Below are 17321 nucleotides of genomic sequence, written 5' to 3' on the forward strand. Positions count from 1 at the left end.
GTTGTCTGTCCCTTGGGATGTATGTCAGGTTGGAGGGCTGGGAAAGTACAGTGATCCCAAACATAAAATTAAGAACATTCTGGATGTAAAGCCTACTCCTGAGACTTCCTCCCTTGGATATGGCCCCCCACATGTGCTCCAGCATCCAAACTTGATCAAAGCAGCTGATTGGTTGGACTTCACTGTGGTGTGCATTTAAAAATTTTTATTTATTTTATTTTAATTTATGTGTATGTGTGCCACATGTGTACAGATGCCTGCAGAGACCAGAAGAGGGTGTCTGATCCCTCGGAGCTAGAGCTGTAACCCCCTAACCTGGGTGCCGGGAGCCAAACTCACATCTTCTGGAAGTCTGGAAGAGCAGCAAACACTCACAACCTCTGAGCCATTTCTCCAGTACCAGTACTTCCACCCTTGAAATTGGGTCTCACCACATAGCCCAGGGTTGGCCTGAAACTCACTCTGTAGATCAGGCTGGCCTCAAAATCATAGAGATCCATCTCCCTCTGCCTCCGGAGTGCTTGGATTAAAGGAGCGTGCCACCACGCCTGGCCCAGTGTATATCTTGGTAAGCCTCAAATATTTCAGTAAGCGTCACTAGCCAGATTCTAATGAAGCTTTGCTTTTTTGGATTAAATGTCGGTGTCATGTACTTGTTGGGTTACATCTGAAAGGCTGTCATGCCAGGTGTGGTGACTCCTACCTATCATCATTTCAGCACTCAAGAGACAGAGTTAGGTTGCAGAGAATCTGAGGCTAGCCTGGTCTAGCGAGTTCCAGGGCAGCCAGGGTTACATAGGAAAGACTCTGTCTCAAACAAAGAAAACTTTCTCATGATTAGACCCTTTCTTCTCTCTTCTTCTTCTCCCTCCTCCTCCTCTTGTCTCATTATGTGGGCCAGGTTGGCCTCAAACTGGCAATCCTGCTGCCTAGTGTTGGGATTATAGGAGTGGATCACCATACCTGGCTTTTCTGTGCCTTATGGTAAGCATACAGAAAATGTCTCCGAAACACGCCCCAACAGGACTGCTCCCCAAATACAGTTGTCAGGGGCGTATGAGAACCCCACAGTTCCAACATATTTGTTCCCTCTCCTCTGTCTGGGAGATAGTCAGGCCATCTCATGGTCTAGGATGAAATGCCCTCCAAGTTTCTTTTCTAAGCAAAGTTCTGTGGAAGCCAGAGGTAGCAACCCCCAGCATTTGCCTTGCAGAAGCATGTCTGTCCTCGTTGCTCCCTGGGTCCCCAGGTTTCTGAAGATGCTTGGGTTTGGCTCTCACTTACCTTGTGACTTGTCACCAGCTGGGATGGCCAGGGAGGTCAGGAGAGCGTCCCCGTGTTTCCGGATGGTGAGCAGTCAGCCTCTGCTCTGAGGCACCTGGTGAAGTTCCTCCAGGTGACCCCACAGGGCAAGGGTGAGGCCCCTGGCTGCCACGTGGGGGAATTTGTAGGGCTCTGTGGGGATGACCAGCACTGAGGTCTCAGTGTCTAAGAGCCAAATCAGATCTGAAGAGCAGGGAGGAGAGTGGATTAGTGAGGTAGCAGATTGGCTATTTCAGCAGTTCTCAGCATTAGCTTGGGAGCTCCAGTCTTCTAGAGGATCCCAAAGACGCACAAGCCATCCAGCTGGCCTGGGGAAGGCGCGGTGGGAGGAACAGCTAATTAAAAGCTATTTATTTTTTTAATCCTAAACCTCTTTGGGTTCTGGAAATAGACAGCTTATCCCTTTACTCCTCAACATCATCAGGAAGGGGGATGTTCGAGTGACAGACATGATTAAGCTCAGCAGGCATCAAGGCATTATGTGAAGGAAAAGGTCAAGGAGGAAGGTCGACCCAGGGCTGAGCTGCACGTGTCCCTCTTCTTCACTCCACATCAAGAGCCCTATTGGGGCCTCTGTCTTCCTCCATTTTTACATGTCTAGTATGGGTTCACACACCACCCGGGCTCCTCTGGGCACATCTGATGGGCATCCATCTCTACTTTCCAGACCCTTCTCCACACCCAGTACAGACTGTCTTAGCCCTGACCTATCAATTCCCCTGCTGGGGGTGGAGGGAGTTCCTGTCATTCTTGCATGTAGACATGTTTGAGCCCTCTACCTGGGTCCTTCCAAGTTTGACCAGATGTCATGTCCTCAAGGACATCCTCCCAGGCACCAGGACAGTTACCATTCTCCCTTACGAGTGGCTCCTCTTCCTTATTAGACTCCGACCTGTAAGGCAGAATGCCCATGACTTTGCGTTTCCCTCACTTTGAGTATGGATGTGTGAATCTATACTCCCCCAAACCCTCAGGGAATAAAAATCTGGAAAGCTACGGACACTACCTCATCTATATAATGGGTTTCACTCTAGAAATAAAACAGTAGCAACAGAAGGCTTATTGTGATACCGGAGTGTCGGTATCTGTCCCCCAGTCCAGTGGCTTTCAATCCCTCCTGGATAGCACCTGCCTTATTTCTCAGTACTCTGCCCACCAGCCACTGTCTGATCTGCTGGCCTCCCTTGATTTCTGTCAACCTGTCTTTTCCCTTCCAATTTCTTGTTGCTGCTGCTGCTCCTCCTCAGCCCCCAGCACACACAACCAAAGGCATACTTGAGACTCCCTACACTGAGCAAGTCAAGTTCCTGGACTGCAGCAGTGACAGTCATGAGTCAGTGAAGTAGTTACCATGGTGATGGATTTGATGATAGGATTTTCACATATCTGTCACTCTGCTTCATTTTATTTTATACCCTGTCTCCTATAAGCTCTCCTTTGTTTAGTTTTAACTTAAAACTCACAGATGCTTTAATTTCCAAGTGAAAAACCTTATAGTTATTTGTATTATTTGAGATAGGGTCATGTTTACGTCCCTTGGGTTGGCTTACAATTCATACTCCTTCTATCTCAGACGCCTGAGTCCATTTTTTTTTCTTATTTTGAGACAGGTCTCACTATCTCACTCTGGCCAGTCTAGAACTCTCATAAGATCGGCATAGCCTTGAACTCAGAGTCTAGCTGCCTCTGGCTCCTGGGTGCTGGAGTTACAGGTGAGCACCACCACACCTGGTACAAGTTTTCAGAGATGAATTTTTACTTTGTTAAATGTGTCTTGTCTGCAAATATGCACATCATGTACTTGCCTGGTGCTTGCCAAGACCCAAGGAGGGTGCCCAGTCCCCTAGGATTGTAATTACAGATGGTTGTGAACCTCCACGTGGGTCCTGGGAACTGAACCCAGGTCCTTTCCATGAGCTAACTACTAAGCCATGTCTCCAGCCCCAACATTGTCATTTAAAAAATATTTCTTTTATGTGTATGTGTGTGCTGTGATGTATGTCTGTGTATCACATGTACTTGTGGAGGACAGAAAAGGGCACAGGATCCCTTAGAGCCAGAGTTACAGTTGTGAGCCTCCATGTGGATGCTGGGAATCAAACCCAGAACCTTTGCAAAAGCAGTCAGTGTTCCTAATTACTGAGTTATCTCTTTAGTTTGTCCCGACATTTTTGTTTCGTTTTGTTTTTCAAGACAGAGTTTCTCTCTGTAGCTTTGAAGTCTGTCCTGGAACTCACTCTGTAGACCAGGCTGGCCTTGAACTCACAGATCTGCCTACTTCTGCCTCCCAAGTGCTGGGATTAAAGGCATGCACCACCACTGCCTGGTTGGTCCGACATTTTTTTTAAACATCGAATGCCAGCTAACAAGTGTAAAAGGAATGATAAAAGAAAACATTATCCAACAAAATGCAATTGTAAATCCTAGTTTTTTCCTCCCCTGGCCTGGAATTCATGGCAATCCTCCTGTTCCACCCTCCCGAGTATTGGGATCATAGGTGTGTGCCACCAACCCTGACTAGTTTCTGCAGCTGGGACACGGCAGGCCCTGGAGAGATTGCTCCTGGAGAGATTGTACTGTAGAGCAGTACAAATCCTGGCTTCCTAGTGCTTCTAACCCAGAACATATTCCTAACCCCACCCTTCGGCTTCATATTTTCTGACATAGGGTCTCTCATCTAATTCGGGCTGTCCTTGAACTCCTGATCCTGCTATCTTACCTGGAGGGCTAGCAGTATAATCCTATACCTTCATGCTTCCCTCAGACCCTAACTGTAGGCCCATATTTCTATATGGTATGGCAGCCATAGGCCCCACCTGAGGTGGTCACGTAGCCTTCCAGACAGGCTGTCGCTGCCCTAACAAAGGGTCAGGCTGTTGCTTTGCTTTTTCTTTGTAGGAGGACGCCTGCTAGAGATGCCGATTCAAACCTACGTGCCAGCTAGCATACAGAGCACACAGGTAGTTGTGGAAGTGACTAAAAGCCATTCACCTGGTTACCTAGGAAACAGAATGCTAATATACTTTCCTCTCAGTTAAGTTTTGGTATAAAGACTGTTTGGAGAATAAAATTAGAGGAATTCTTCAGGATGTCTTTATTCCTGTGCCTCCATGCCAGTCCAGAGAGGTTGGGGTCTCATCAAGAGAAAATAATTTAGGGTCCTGGATAGCACTAAACCCTGACACCTAACCCTTTTATCAAGGATGTTATATTTCAGGCCCTGATCTGCCCTAATCACAGCTAGAGACATCTCCTATTCTCCAGATCCTACATGGCTGGTCTTCCTATTGTTTCCATGGAAACGGCAAAAAGATTATTGCCATGGTTTCCTCTTACTCCCTGGTCAACCTTAGCATTCCCCAGTGTGGTTCTGCGTAGTGTGGCATGCAAGTGACAAATTTCTTTATGGTAGAGTTACATCCTCATCTTTTGGCTTCCCCATACCTGAATGATAGTAAACCTTACATCTTGAAACTCTAGGACTAGTCATTGGTCTTTAAGCAATCGGGTGATGTGGGGAATGAAGTCCCTTTAGTACAAGGTGATGTATATGGATCTCTGTTCCAACTGCATGTGAGGTATCACCTTGGATTAGCCTGAATCCATGAAGTCTTTAGATCCTACTTATGACCAAAAGAGGGACGTGTTCAATTAAAATGCAGTTAAGGGCTCAACATCCATGGGTAATGTGTGACCCCGGACTGGATACTCAACTGGGCAAGTGGGGTGCACAGACATTTTGGATGAATTGGGGAAATGTGAAAATGGTTGAGATGAGAATTGCTAGAATAGAGGCCGGCATGTATCTCAGTGGGTTGAGGTGTTTGCTATGCAAACCTGATGATGACCTGGATTCAATCCCTGGATCCCATGGGGCAGGGGGAGAATCTGCTCCCCAAAGCTGCATGAGTGCTTTGGCACATGCAGGAGGACAAGTACGAACCCTTATTAGAAACCAAAAACGGGGGCTAGAGAGATGGCTCAGGAGTTAAGAGCATTGACTGCTCTTGCCGAGGACTTGAGCTCAGTTCTGAGTACCTACTTGGGGGCTCACAGTCCCCTCTAACTCATTTCAGGGGACCTGCCATTTTCTTCTGATCTCTACCAGCACCAGGCATGGACATGGTACACATCTACACATACCTGTGCACAAAACATTCAGACACATAAAATAAATAAATAAGCATTAACATAGGTTATAAGTCAGGCATGGTGACACATACATTTATTCCCACTGCTCATAAAGCAAAGGCAGGCAGATTTCTGAGATAGCCCGGTCTACATAGTGAGTTCCAAGCCAGCCAGGGCTACATAGTAAGAGCCTGTCCCAAAAGCAAAACCAACAACAACAACAACAAAAATAGGCTATAAGTCCAGGAGACTCTCTATTTTTTTTAGTTTATTTTTATTTTATGTGCATTGGTGTTTTGACTGCATATATGTCTGTGTGAGGGTGTCAGATCTTGGAGTTACCGACAGTTGTGAACTGCCATGTGGGTGCTGAGAATTGAACCCAGGTTCTCTGAAAGAGCAGCCAGTGCTCTTAACCACTGGGCCACCTGCAGCCCCTCAGGACATTCTCTTAATTTCTCCCTTTAAAATATAAAAATACATACATACATGCAGGCAAAACACTCATACAACAAAAGTTTTGAAAAATCTAATTTTTTTTCAAATACAAAACAAAGAAGTGGATTTGGGGAGGGGCATGGAAGAGGTAGGTGAAGGGAATGGGAGGAGAGGAGGGAGGGGAAACTTTGGTCAGGATGTAAAATAAATGAATAGATTTAATTAATAAATAATAATAATAATAAAAATGCCAGGCATGATGATGCATGTCTGTAACTCTAGCACTTGAGAGGCTGATGGATCTCCACAAGTTCAAAGTCAGTGTGACCTACTCAGTGAGACACTAACCTCCCCTCACATAACTTCACTCCAAAGCTAGAGCCAGCAAGATGATTCAGTGGGCATACACTTGCCACAAAATCTTAATGACATGAGTTCAAACCCCAGAACCCACATGGAAACGGGAGGAGATAGCTGACGCCAAAGTTGTCCTCTGACTTCCACACAAGCTGTCACGTGTGCATACCCATGTACACACACCATGTATATACACAGTAATGGATAATTAAAGCTAAAAATACAAAAATCAAAAAGCTTCACAAACTCAAAGGAAAGAAAAGTGGCCAGGAGTCTTGGGCCCTGCCTGACTGCATGTTGTTTGCTCATGGAATCCTGTATCCTCCCATTGCTTCATGGGTAGCAGGCCACAAGAGGGGTATAGATGAGCACATCTTAGTGTGTGTGTGTTCACTGGGGATCCAGCCGGAAGCCTTGGATCCATACACACTAGAGAAACCTCTACACACTTCTATGTAGAAATGTCTTTTTGTTTTTAATATGGTGAAAAAAAAAGTATTTCGAATAAGCCAGGTAGACTCAGCTTAGATGATTCCAGTTTGGCTGGCAACAACCAGTGTCATAATCAGGAGCTAACTGAACACGTCTTCTCCTCATCAAGCCTTAGTAGGGTGTACACCTGGGTCACATGCCATAGTTTCGTCAGCCTGTTTGATCTGGTGTTCATTGACCTTGACATCCACATGAACACATGCGTGTTGTTCTCTTCTATTTTCTTCATGGTTGACTTGGTGGTCAGGGGGCAATTCGTTGATGGCATAGTGGTCAAGCTTGTTTTTTTCCTGGGTAAGCTTTTGGAGGATATTTGGACTGTCTCTGGAGCCACAGGGTCTTGGGTCACCACAAGGTAGGGAACATGCAGATCTTTTTGAGACTGTGGGCACCTTTCAGCATTGTCTTCTTGCCTTTCAAGACCTTCATTTTGGCTTTAGGAGGGGCAGGAGCTTCCTTCTTCGCTTTCGGCACTATCTTGGTTTGGAAATGTCTATTCTAACATCTGGTCTGTGATTTTTCTCTTCTTGATAGAGAAATAAGTAACAGAAAGGGCATTCTTGTTCCTAAAAACCAAGTATTCCAGACACAGGACTCTCTTATTCTGATTTCGAGGTTCTCCACATTTCAGGTGACTCCTCTTCCCGTCTTTACAGGACAGGCTTTAGAACCAGCGTGACTTGTCTACCCTCGGTGTAATGCCTAGTGACACTAGCACCCACTTCTGTCAAGCCTTACACAGACTGCCCAGCCCTGGGCAAAGGCAGATCTGCCTTTCTCTAGCTGTGCATTCTAGAACTGCACTGTGAAACTGCGGAGTCCAGGGAACAGTGGGAAGCAGCACAATAAACCCTAACCCAGTGGGCAAGACCAGCGACGCCTGCTGTGTGTGCATGCATGACCTAGCCCATAAACGTTTCTGAAGATGGTTCCTGAGCAAAAGGACAGAAACAAGCGGAGTGTGGTGGCGCTCAGGGATAAGTCCTTGCTTATAGGACTTGCTTATATGACTCCAAGGCGGGCTATGATGCCTCATGTTATTAATCCCAGCATGCTGGAGGCTGACGCAGGAGGATCTTAAATTCAAGGACAATCTGGGATACACAGGAGAAAAAGAAAAAAGTGAGGGGAAGTACTAGAAAGGCTCAAAGTTAAAGCACTTGCTACTCTATCAGAGAAACTATCCACACTGATGTCTCATAAGCAACTCCAATTCCAGGGGCTCTAATACCCTTCACAGGTGTACACACGCACACCTTTGCTCACAACTACTTTTAACTCCAGCTTCAGGGTATCTAGCACCCTCCATAGGTGTACACACACACAGACACAAACACAGCTAGCCCTTTGAACCTTCCCTCTGGATTTCTTCTTAAAGTTGACTAGCCTGACTTCCCAGTCCAGGAAATCCTGTTCATATAGGACACCGTTTTCTGGAGTCACCCACAGGGAGATGACGCTCCAAGCCTTGTGTTTCAACTCCAAACACTGAGGGCAGTAAGGACTCATGGGGGAGGGGTAGCGCTATGGGGACAGTCAGCCAAGAGGCTTATGGACTTTGCAGTTAGCTTGCTGTCCTAAGGGCACTCGCTGGAGGAAAACAGGTACTGTGCTAATCATCAGACGCAAGTGAAAATGGCATGTCCTCATTGCCAAGGTTTATGGAACGAACACCATGACGTCAGAAGTTGCTGCCATTTCTGAAGTGTCAGGGGACAGGAGTGCTTAAAGGCCATCACCTGGGGCTGAGTGATGGGTCAGTGGTTAAGAGCACACAGGCCACACAGAGGTTCACAGCTGTAACTCTAGTTCCAGGGATCTGACACCCTTTTCTAGCCTTCAGAGGTACCAGGCATTTAAGTGCTGTACAGACATGCACGTAGGCAAAACACTCAAACACATAAAATAAAATACTGAAGAAAATTTAAAGGTCAGGCGGTGGTGGTGCATGCCTTTACTCCCAACACTTGGGAGGCAGAGGCAGGCGATCTCTGTGAGTTTTAGACCAGCCTGGTCTACATAGCTAGTTCCAGAACAGTCAGGGCTGTTACACAGAGAAAATGTCTCAAAACACAAAAACAGAGTAAAGAATTTAAGCTATCACTCCAACTCCTACATTAGCAAATTCTCTATAGAACAGAGGGCTAGCTAATAGTATTTAAGCCTAATTGTAGTTCACAAACTCTCAAGGAAATAAGACTTTGCAAACAAAAACAAGCCCTTGGTCCACATCCCAGCCCTTATTTGGATCCTGTGCAACATTACTAAGTTGTTGAATGTCTCCAAGGTTGGGAAATCACTAATACTCATTTTTGATCTCATCATGCAGTCTGGAGTAGTCTTGAACTCTGGAATCTCCTGCCTCAACCTTCCAAATGCTAGGCTTACAGGCACGCGACACTACAACTTAGTTGTGGGAGGGCTGTTGGTGTGAAACTGGTGTTCCTTCTACTTCTCCCCATTGCTTCAAGTTAATCTTTCTCCCACAGGCAAGTTTCTCTGTGATGAGCATAAGGCTGCTTACTTCCCAAGGGAGCTGGAATCCCTTCACCACTCTGGGATCCAATGTTACTGATGCCCCAGGTTTGTGCAGCGGGACGTGGGTAGCTCCAGATGGGAATCCTGGGTTCCATGTAGAATGTGTAGTCAAGTCCCTTGAAAAAATGATCAGTATAGGGTTAGACAGGACTCCATCAGCTTTCCTGGAGGGTGATATATGCCTGGGTGCTTCCTTAGGCTCTGCACCGCCCACTGAACCCCAGCGACAATGGGGTCTTCAGAACAGTGAAACCACTTCTAAAGATCTGTGCCCTTCCCCCACTCATGGAGTCCAGGGCCTGTGAACTTGACATCTGTGCAAACTTTTCATGTTATTTGTACATGCTTTCCTAGCCGGACCACCAACTGGTGTGCTCTTCCTGGGAGGACCTCCTCTCTCACTCCCAGCCTAACTCAGTTGCCTAGGGCTGTGTAGGGTTGAGGCCTCGTGAGCTTTTGCTCCTGTTACCTGGTGTTTGCTGGTGTTCTTTTGCTCCACACATCTGGGTGGTCCTGTTGGTGAGAGTTTATGGGTATAGCTTCTGATGTTACTATCTCGCAGCAAGCTCCTCTGGTTGCCCCTCTTCAGCAACACTCCCTGAGCTTTAGGCGTGGGATGTGTTTTCTAGAGATATCCACTGGGGCTGGACCCACAACTCTGTGTTTTGACTAGTTGTGGTTTTCTGCAGTGGTCTCCACTCAAGAAGAAAGTGTCCATTTTTCTTTGGATTGATCTGTTAGAGATCTTATTTATTATGTATGCAGTGTTCTGGCTGCCTGTGTGCCAACATGCTAGAAGAGGGCACCAGGTCTCATTACAGATGGTTGTGAGCCACCATGTGGTTACTGGGAATTGAACTCAGGACCTCTGGAAGGAGAGTCAGTGCTCTTAACCTCTGAGCCATCTCTCCAGCCCTACTTAGAGATCTTATCTTGAAAGACAACCAGCGCCTTTGTTGGTTAGCGTTATGTGTTGGTTGACTGTACAGTGTAAATCTATACAGTATCACAAAACTGTTCACTTTAAAACAGTGTGAAGTCTGAGCAGCAGTTTGTTGCAGTGCAGCGGCCAGCAGATCAGCGTGGCCTTTCGCTGGCACGCATACCCAAGTGCTTCTATAGAAACCTACTCAAGTTTGGGGGTCCTTCATTTCATGTGAGATTTAAGATGATGGATGAAAATTGGGATCTACTGTGTGACATTTACTGAAATAGGATACAGATGACATCATAGCTGACTCATTTTGCATGCCCCTCCCCCGATGGACCCAGAGTGGCAGTGGTCAGAACTCAGCTGTGAAATTTCCTCCCAGTTCTAAAATAAAATCAAATATACTCAGATGACTAAATCTGAGAACTAAACTCATTCTATTACTCCTCGGGACACCTGATGGAAACTGAAATGGTGGTTAAAGAAAGCAGAAGTAAAAAGTCTGGCATGTGAATGCTACTCAAATCTGTTCCACACAGGCTGAAATGTAAACTTCATGCTTCAAAATGCGAGACTGACCAAACCCCAGCTAGGCGAACAGACGCGAAGACACATGGTTGTTCTGTGCGCCTTGAATCATGGCAATCTTGTTTCCCGGGGAAACAATCCTTGGGAACTGGGCTGCCCTGGTCCTCTCCTTCATGCATTTACTACAATGTCCACAAAATCTTGTTCCCCAGTGTCTGGGATGTATGCTATAAAGCAGGAAAAGGTATCAGAAATGGTGGCACACCCCCTTTTAATCCCAGCACTCCAGAGGTAGGAGGATCTCTGTGAGTTCCAGGCCAGTCATGGCTACATGGTAAGACCCTATGGGGTGTGTGTGTGTGAGCAGTGTACCCAGAGTGTACTGTAAAATCAAGCCTCTAACCTGATTTGTAAATACTGCAATGGGAAATGACCTGGTGAATATAAAGCTGCTAGTTAAAAATATCCTCAAGTAACATTATACAGACTGAACAGGTCATAGGAGGAAGTCAGTCTGTTCTCTCCGGAGGCTGCATGAGAAACACCTGAAAACAAAACCACATCATGTAAAGACTACAAGCCCACACTGGTGCAAGGACTCCACCTGCAGGCAGAGAAAGGAGCAGACCTCGGGTGAACAAGACACTCTACTGCTCAGAGCTGGCAGTAAAAAGGGACCAGAGATCCTGGGGAGGGAGTGAATGAAGTCAAGAGCAGTTCCGCTTCAAGTTCAAAGCCAGGGTGACTTGAAGTGACTGTGATGCTCATGTGAGGCTCGCTCTCCCTTTCAAGGACAGCTGATGTCTGGCTGAACCCCGCCCCCAAGACTGGTGAACAGTCAAGCACAATTTCTGTGCCCCCAACTTATACCTCTCCAGTGGAGGCAGGATGCCAGTCCACAGCAACACCCAGGCTACACACAAACCAAGTCCTTACCTCCAAAAGGACTAAGTATCAAAAAATCAGTTCCTTTTCCCCTTCTTAAGGAAATAAAAGAAACAAAAACAAACAAGATGCAAGGAGTTTGAAAAGTATATAACACAATTTTTATCTTTATTTACAATCAAGTTCTGTTGGGACACATAATTAAATAAATAGAAGATGTGCCCTGGCCAGCGAACTTCAACTTCCATCAGCACAAGCTCTCTGGCAGCAAACCAAGGGGTAAGCCGCAGGCAGGGAAGATGTCTGAGAAAGACTGTGTGTCCCTCTTTCCTAGCTCTAGCACCCCTCCTGTCCAGAGAACCAGTGTGGAGGCCAGAAATAAAGTGCAAAGTAAATGTGACAAACACACGGTGCTTCAGCCACACAGACACAGAGCTCAGACCGTGTGCACAGGTGAGCAACAGACACAATGCTTTCCTAGTCTTCATCGTAGCCAGTTCCTACATTGGCTTCTTGTACCGAACACTAAGGCCACTGCAGGCACAGGCAGTGGCTGAACTCACCACTTCAGACTTCAGCAAAAACGCGCAGGTGAGCACTCAGCCACCCTCTGCTGCGAATCCACCTGACAGGGAAAGGTTGGCACAAGTCCTTTCCATTCCGTGCGCTCACACTCTCTCTGACACAAACATACACACAAAACTACATGGAAATGTTGGCAGGAAGGGAGCCAGGCATTCTGAAGGCCAGCCGAGATGTAGGGCTTCACCACCAGCCCTGCAAAGGAACAGCTCCATCTATCCTTTGTCACAAGAGGACAGGCCCTGCATTTGGTTTCCACTGACCCAATGCCTTCAGTGAGTCCCCTGGGTAAGCGACCCCAGAAAAGGGGTGTGCATCAGGCCACAACAGACTTTGGAAAGACAGGAAAAGAACAGGGGACCCAATGCCCAGTGTGTGTGGCTGTCCTTGGCACTGTGTCCAGTGGAGAGACCCAGCAGGGACCCTGTGCTCCCCATGAGGTATGGAAGGTCAGAGTTAGTAGTGTTTCCCACCCAAACGCAGACGAGAATCCGAGCCTCTGCCAGGTACTTGCAGAGTCAGTGTGGTTCAGTGTTGGTTCTTCTAGGCCACTTGAGACCTTAAGTCAAAGTTCTCAGGAAAGCCACGGCACCACATGGTTCCAGCTCTTCTCTGGATACTGTGGGGGTTCCGTGCTGCTCCTGAGGGGGTGCATCAAGGTTGTGCCCACAACACAGCTTTGCTTCCTTTGTCCACGCTGACAACATGCAAACCCGAGGGGGCCCAGGCCACTGCATTTATGGAGGAGCTTTAAGGATGGAGCAGAAGAGATTTTGGTCAGCCAGATACCAGGCCCAGGCATGCGAGGAATACAGGCACACCCACCCACAGCAGGAACTTATGCTAAGAAAGCTGCACTATTCCAGCATGCAGCACTGGACTAGAAAGATGTCTCCTTCAGCAACCAGGCCTTATCTGGCTCACCCCAAGAACAGCACTGACAGAAGCAGGGAGACAACAAACTACAAAGCTGCAGACCCTGCAAGGTCATCAGCAGGGGCCACCAACCCACAGGAATGTGGGGCCCATGTTCTAGCTGGCAGGTAGCTTTGGGCACAGAATAAGGAACAAGAAGCCCAGGAGCCACTAATCTGGTAGAAGGTAAGGGAGGATGTAAAAATCTGTTTGGAACCTGTGGAATTACTGACAAACGTTAGAGTCAAGAAGAAAGGGAGAAGGGATGGAGTAGGAAAGGATGAAGTAAGGAGCTACTCTGACCCTTTCCCCAGTGGCCACCAATCAATGATTCCACATGCTGCATCTTAGTCACTGTGGTCTGCTATACTGTTGAGCGGTAAAGCCTGGCCCCACTAACCTTGGTCAGCCAGCCCTGCAAATGAGAGCGAACTGCCCTCAAGAATCAAGAAGCTCACTGAGGTTCACACCCAACCGAATACTCATAACCCCAGGGATGAAATCACGGCTCTGCTTGAGATGTGGGTCCGAGTACACGCACTCATGGGGTTCATCTTACCTGTGCTGTTTTGAAAGAACCTTCTCCACTTTCCCTGTGAGCACACTCCAGACATACAGAGACCCCTCGGCTGAGCCTGCTGTCACATAACTGCCATCAGGGCTAGAGAAAACAACGAGAGAGCAAAAGCTGCAGAGTTCTGACTTCACTCCTGTGCTTACAGACGAAGGTCAGGTGCTAGTCATGAATGGTAGCAAATGTGTGCCCCTTGTTTTTCAGCCATCTGGCTGCTGAAGAGCAGTGCCATGTTGTATCTTGAGGTTTCCCCTCCCTCCCAGACTCAAGCAACACACAGGGAAGCCTAAAGCTAACCTCTGAACAGCTTACAGTTTCTGCCCATGAACAAACTTGTTGCATGGTTTAGTAAGGGGAGGCAGGAGAGACCATGAGATGCTGAGACACAGGCTAGGAAGGTGGCCTAATGTGTCCAGACTGTTTGCTGCAACATGAGGTCTAAGTTTGAATCTCCAAAACCCAAGTTAAAAAAAAAATGTGTGTGTGCATGTTTGTACTTGCAACCCCTGCACTGTTGTGGGAAGAGAAGGATTTCTGGGGCTTGTAGGCCGTCAGTCTAACTCTAGGTTCAGTGAAAAACTGTCTGGAGGGAACAGGGTGAAATAGTAGAGCAGGACATAAGATGTCTTCCTCTGGTCTCTGCATGTGTGCATAAGCTAATGAACCACATACACACCACATGAAATATACTTTTCCTTATTATGAGAGCCAACCCCAGAATGCACTTGAGAAAGTATGGCACACAAAAGGCAGAACAAGAGGAACACTGGATCATCTTGGAGTGTCACCCCTAAACAGACTATACTGTTCCACCCCAGGGAGGTCAAGCCTTTCCAGTGTTCCCTGAAATCGTGCCAAGTCTGGGGAAGTGGGTAGGTGGAAAGGGAAATGTGGCAGCTCACTCAGAACCAATCATCAGCCAACCATGCTCACCATCACAGAAGGAACACCATTAAAAAAAAAAAAAAAGATTCTAGTAGGATCACCAGTGACCCTCAGACTCACCCCTGAAAGCTCTGAGAGGCATTTACTTCCCTTAAAGGAAACCACTTTCTCCTTTAAGTACTTTAAGGATCATTTCCCTTAAGGGCAAGTGTCCAGGTTTAACATGAGATAAACCAAGCAGGAGGTAGGTAACGGCTACTAACCTGAAGACAACTCGGGTCCAGTCAGAGCCACATTTGAAGCCAGGGGCACTGAAACAAAAAGCAGACAGATTAGCTAGCACTCACCCAGCAGGACAGAAGCAGGACACGACAGGCCCAGGGCCCAGGGCCAGTACCTGAACGTCTGCTTGACAGTATTTGTCCGGAGGTCAATGACTTTCAGCAGGTCATCACGGGAACAGCTCAGGAGCTCAGTTCTCTCGGGGTTTAAGTCCAGAGCAGTGATCTTCCCCAACAGTTCCATTTCTCGGACCACACTCTCTGATCTAAAGGAGAGAGAAGCCCGAGACTAAGGCCAGTGGGCCACATCCAACTTGACTAGGATGTTATGTCACCGAGGAAAAACTGCTGCAGCCAGCTAGACCCGACAGTCTTCAGGGGCAGTAAGCGTGTTCCTGACCTCACCACTGCGCACACAGCTCTCCCAACCAGAGCAACAGGAGTGCTGGGCACTACAACTGTGGTCTCCCAACCAGGGCAACAGGAGTGCTGGGCACTACAACTGTGGTCTCCCAACCAGAGCCTACAGGAGTGCTGGGCACTACAACTGTGGTCTCCCAACCAGAGCAACAGGAGTGCTGGGCACTACAACTGTGGTCTCCCAACCAGGGCCTACAGGAGTGCTGGGCACTACAACTGTGGTTCTCCCAACCAGAGCCTACAGGAGTGCTGGGCACTACAACTGTGGTCTCCCAACCAGAGCAACAGGAGTGCTGGGCACTACAACTGTGGAGCCGGTCAGGAAGTTTTGTGCCTGTTTTAGTATAGCAGGACAATTACCAACCACAACTCCTGATAGGCAAGAGCAAACTGGAGTATTGCTTTTTCTTACTGTGTTATGGACCGAATCTGAGGCCTCATGTGCATGATAAACATGTGTCCTACCACTCATCTGCCCTAAGCGCAGACCAGGACAATTTCAAGGGTGTTACTTTCAGCTTTGACCTAAGGCTGGAGTACAAGCTGCTTTGGTGGTCTGCGGAGCCCACAGGCCCTGCCATGCTCAGATGGTTTCACTGTGCCTACTTCAGACACGGGACTGGATGAGCCCAGGGCACAAACGTCACTGTGTATCCTCTGCTGCTGCTTCCCCAAATTCTCCTACATATTCAACCCACAGAAGTAAGCTAACAGGCCACCAGTAGACAGGGCCCAATGGGGACACTCCCAAAGGTTTTGTTGAAAGTGTTCAATGAACTGATTTGCTGTCTTAACTGAGCAGGAGTTTGTCTTGCCATTAGCCAGGAGACTTGCAATGTCTGGTGAAATTTTAAAATTCCATGTTTTAAGTTTGAACTTCAGGTTTGGAGGGAAAAAAGGATTAAAAATACAGCCTGAGGTAGGGTCTAGAGAGTCACAAGCTTCACAGTATCCTTGTGGGTACTCGCATTTCGAAGTCCATCCAGAGCCATACAGTCTTACCCCTTTCTCCACACTCACGAACCCCACTACTTGAACTGTGGCGCCCCCCCCCCCCCCCCGCCTTCTCCCCAATCATCAGCCACCACCATCTTCCTTAAACAAGCAGCTCAGGGCTTCAGTTCACTAGACCTCTTTTGGTCCTGACAGACCTCCTCCTTCTCCTCCTAACCTTACCCAGCAACAGGAACCTCCCAGCATGCCCCTGCCTATGCCCTTCTGCCATGAATTCAGGTCCTTGTCAACAATGTGCCCTAACCTACTCTCTGAAGATGAACAAATCACTGAGCAGACTTTTACAGAGCCAGTCATCACTCTTTTTGTTATCAGCCGCAACTCAAACATCAAGACATTCCGAGTGGCTCACAAAGCCAGTGATGTCTGATTCCCCACTCACCTCACTATCTCATTGGCGTATGCCTCTGCTTGCTACATGCCAACCACACCAGGCTGTTCTAGCTGGGCATGCCTTTCGATGGGTTTCTGTCATCTAAAGCCCATTTGCTTCTCCAGATTAATTCCCACGACCATGGAAAAAAGCCTGTCTCCACTACAGCAAAATGTCCACTGCCTTGTGTTGTCTCCACAGAAGACAGAAATTAAATTTCATCTTAATTTGCCTAAAGGTAGGAATCTTTTCCTCTCTGCTTATCTTACAGCTGGCAGAGCATCTGGTACATAGTGCATGTACAATAAATGATGGCTGGATCCATTGCATTAAAAAAAAAATAGCACAGCTTAGACCCAGGTGTCCTGGAGCTCTGCCAGTCCTGGGAGTATGAGAACCCCCCACACAAAGCATGCTCACAGATCTTTATATGTACTCCCCCTACTAGGCTCTTGGGCGTCATACCGTATATCCCAGAAACGAATTTTCTTGTCAAAATGTCCACTCATTACACATTGCTCAGTGCAAACAATGTCATTGCAGCTGGATCCTGCAAACACTGTCTTTATGCCTGAAAGAAAACCAATCATTATCAATCAAAGGCAACAATATGGCTATATACATATACAATATGGTTACACTCTTGACTATTGA

The 17321-nt window shown here is 47.4% G+C and overlaps 1 protein-coding gene across 3 annotated transcripts in view; it reads right to left on the reverse strand.

Annotated features, from left to right (window-relative positions):
* Positions 1–11761: 11761 nt before the first annotated feature.
* Positions 11762–17321, reverse strand: part of Atg16l1 (autophagy related 16 like 1) — a 34286-nt gene continuing 28726 nt past the window's right edge. For all 3 annotated transcript variants that reach the window (XM_038338805.1, XM_038338804.1, XM_038338806.1), the window contains 5 exons: positions 17133–17238; positions 14977–15126; positions 14843–14890; positions 13680–13781; positions 11762–12953 (listed from right to left, as the gene is read on the reverse strand). In XM_038338805.1, the coding sequence (XP_038194733.1) occupies positions 12860–12953; positions 13680–13781; positions 14843–14890; positions 14977–15126; positions 17133–17238 (500 nt within the window). In that variant the 3' untranslated portion in view covers positions 11762–12859. The remainder of the gene's footprint in view (positions 12954–13679; positions 13782–14842; positions 14891–14976; positions 15127–17132; positions 17239–17321) is intronic.

Source organism: Arvicola amphibius, chromosome 8, assembly GCF_903992535.2.
Source record: "Arvicola amphibius chromosome 8, mArvAmp1.2, whole genome shotgun sequence".
Classification (NCBI taxonomy): Eukaryota; Metazoa; Chordata; class Mammalia; order Rodentia; family Cricetidae; genus Arvicola; species Arvicola amphibius.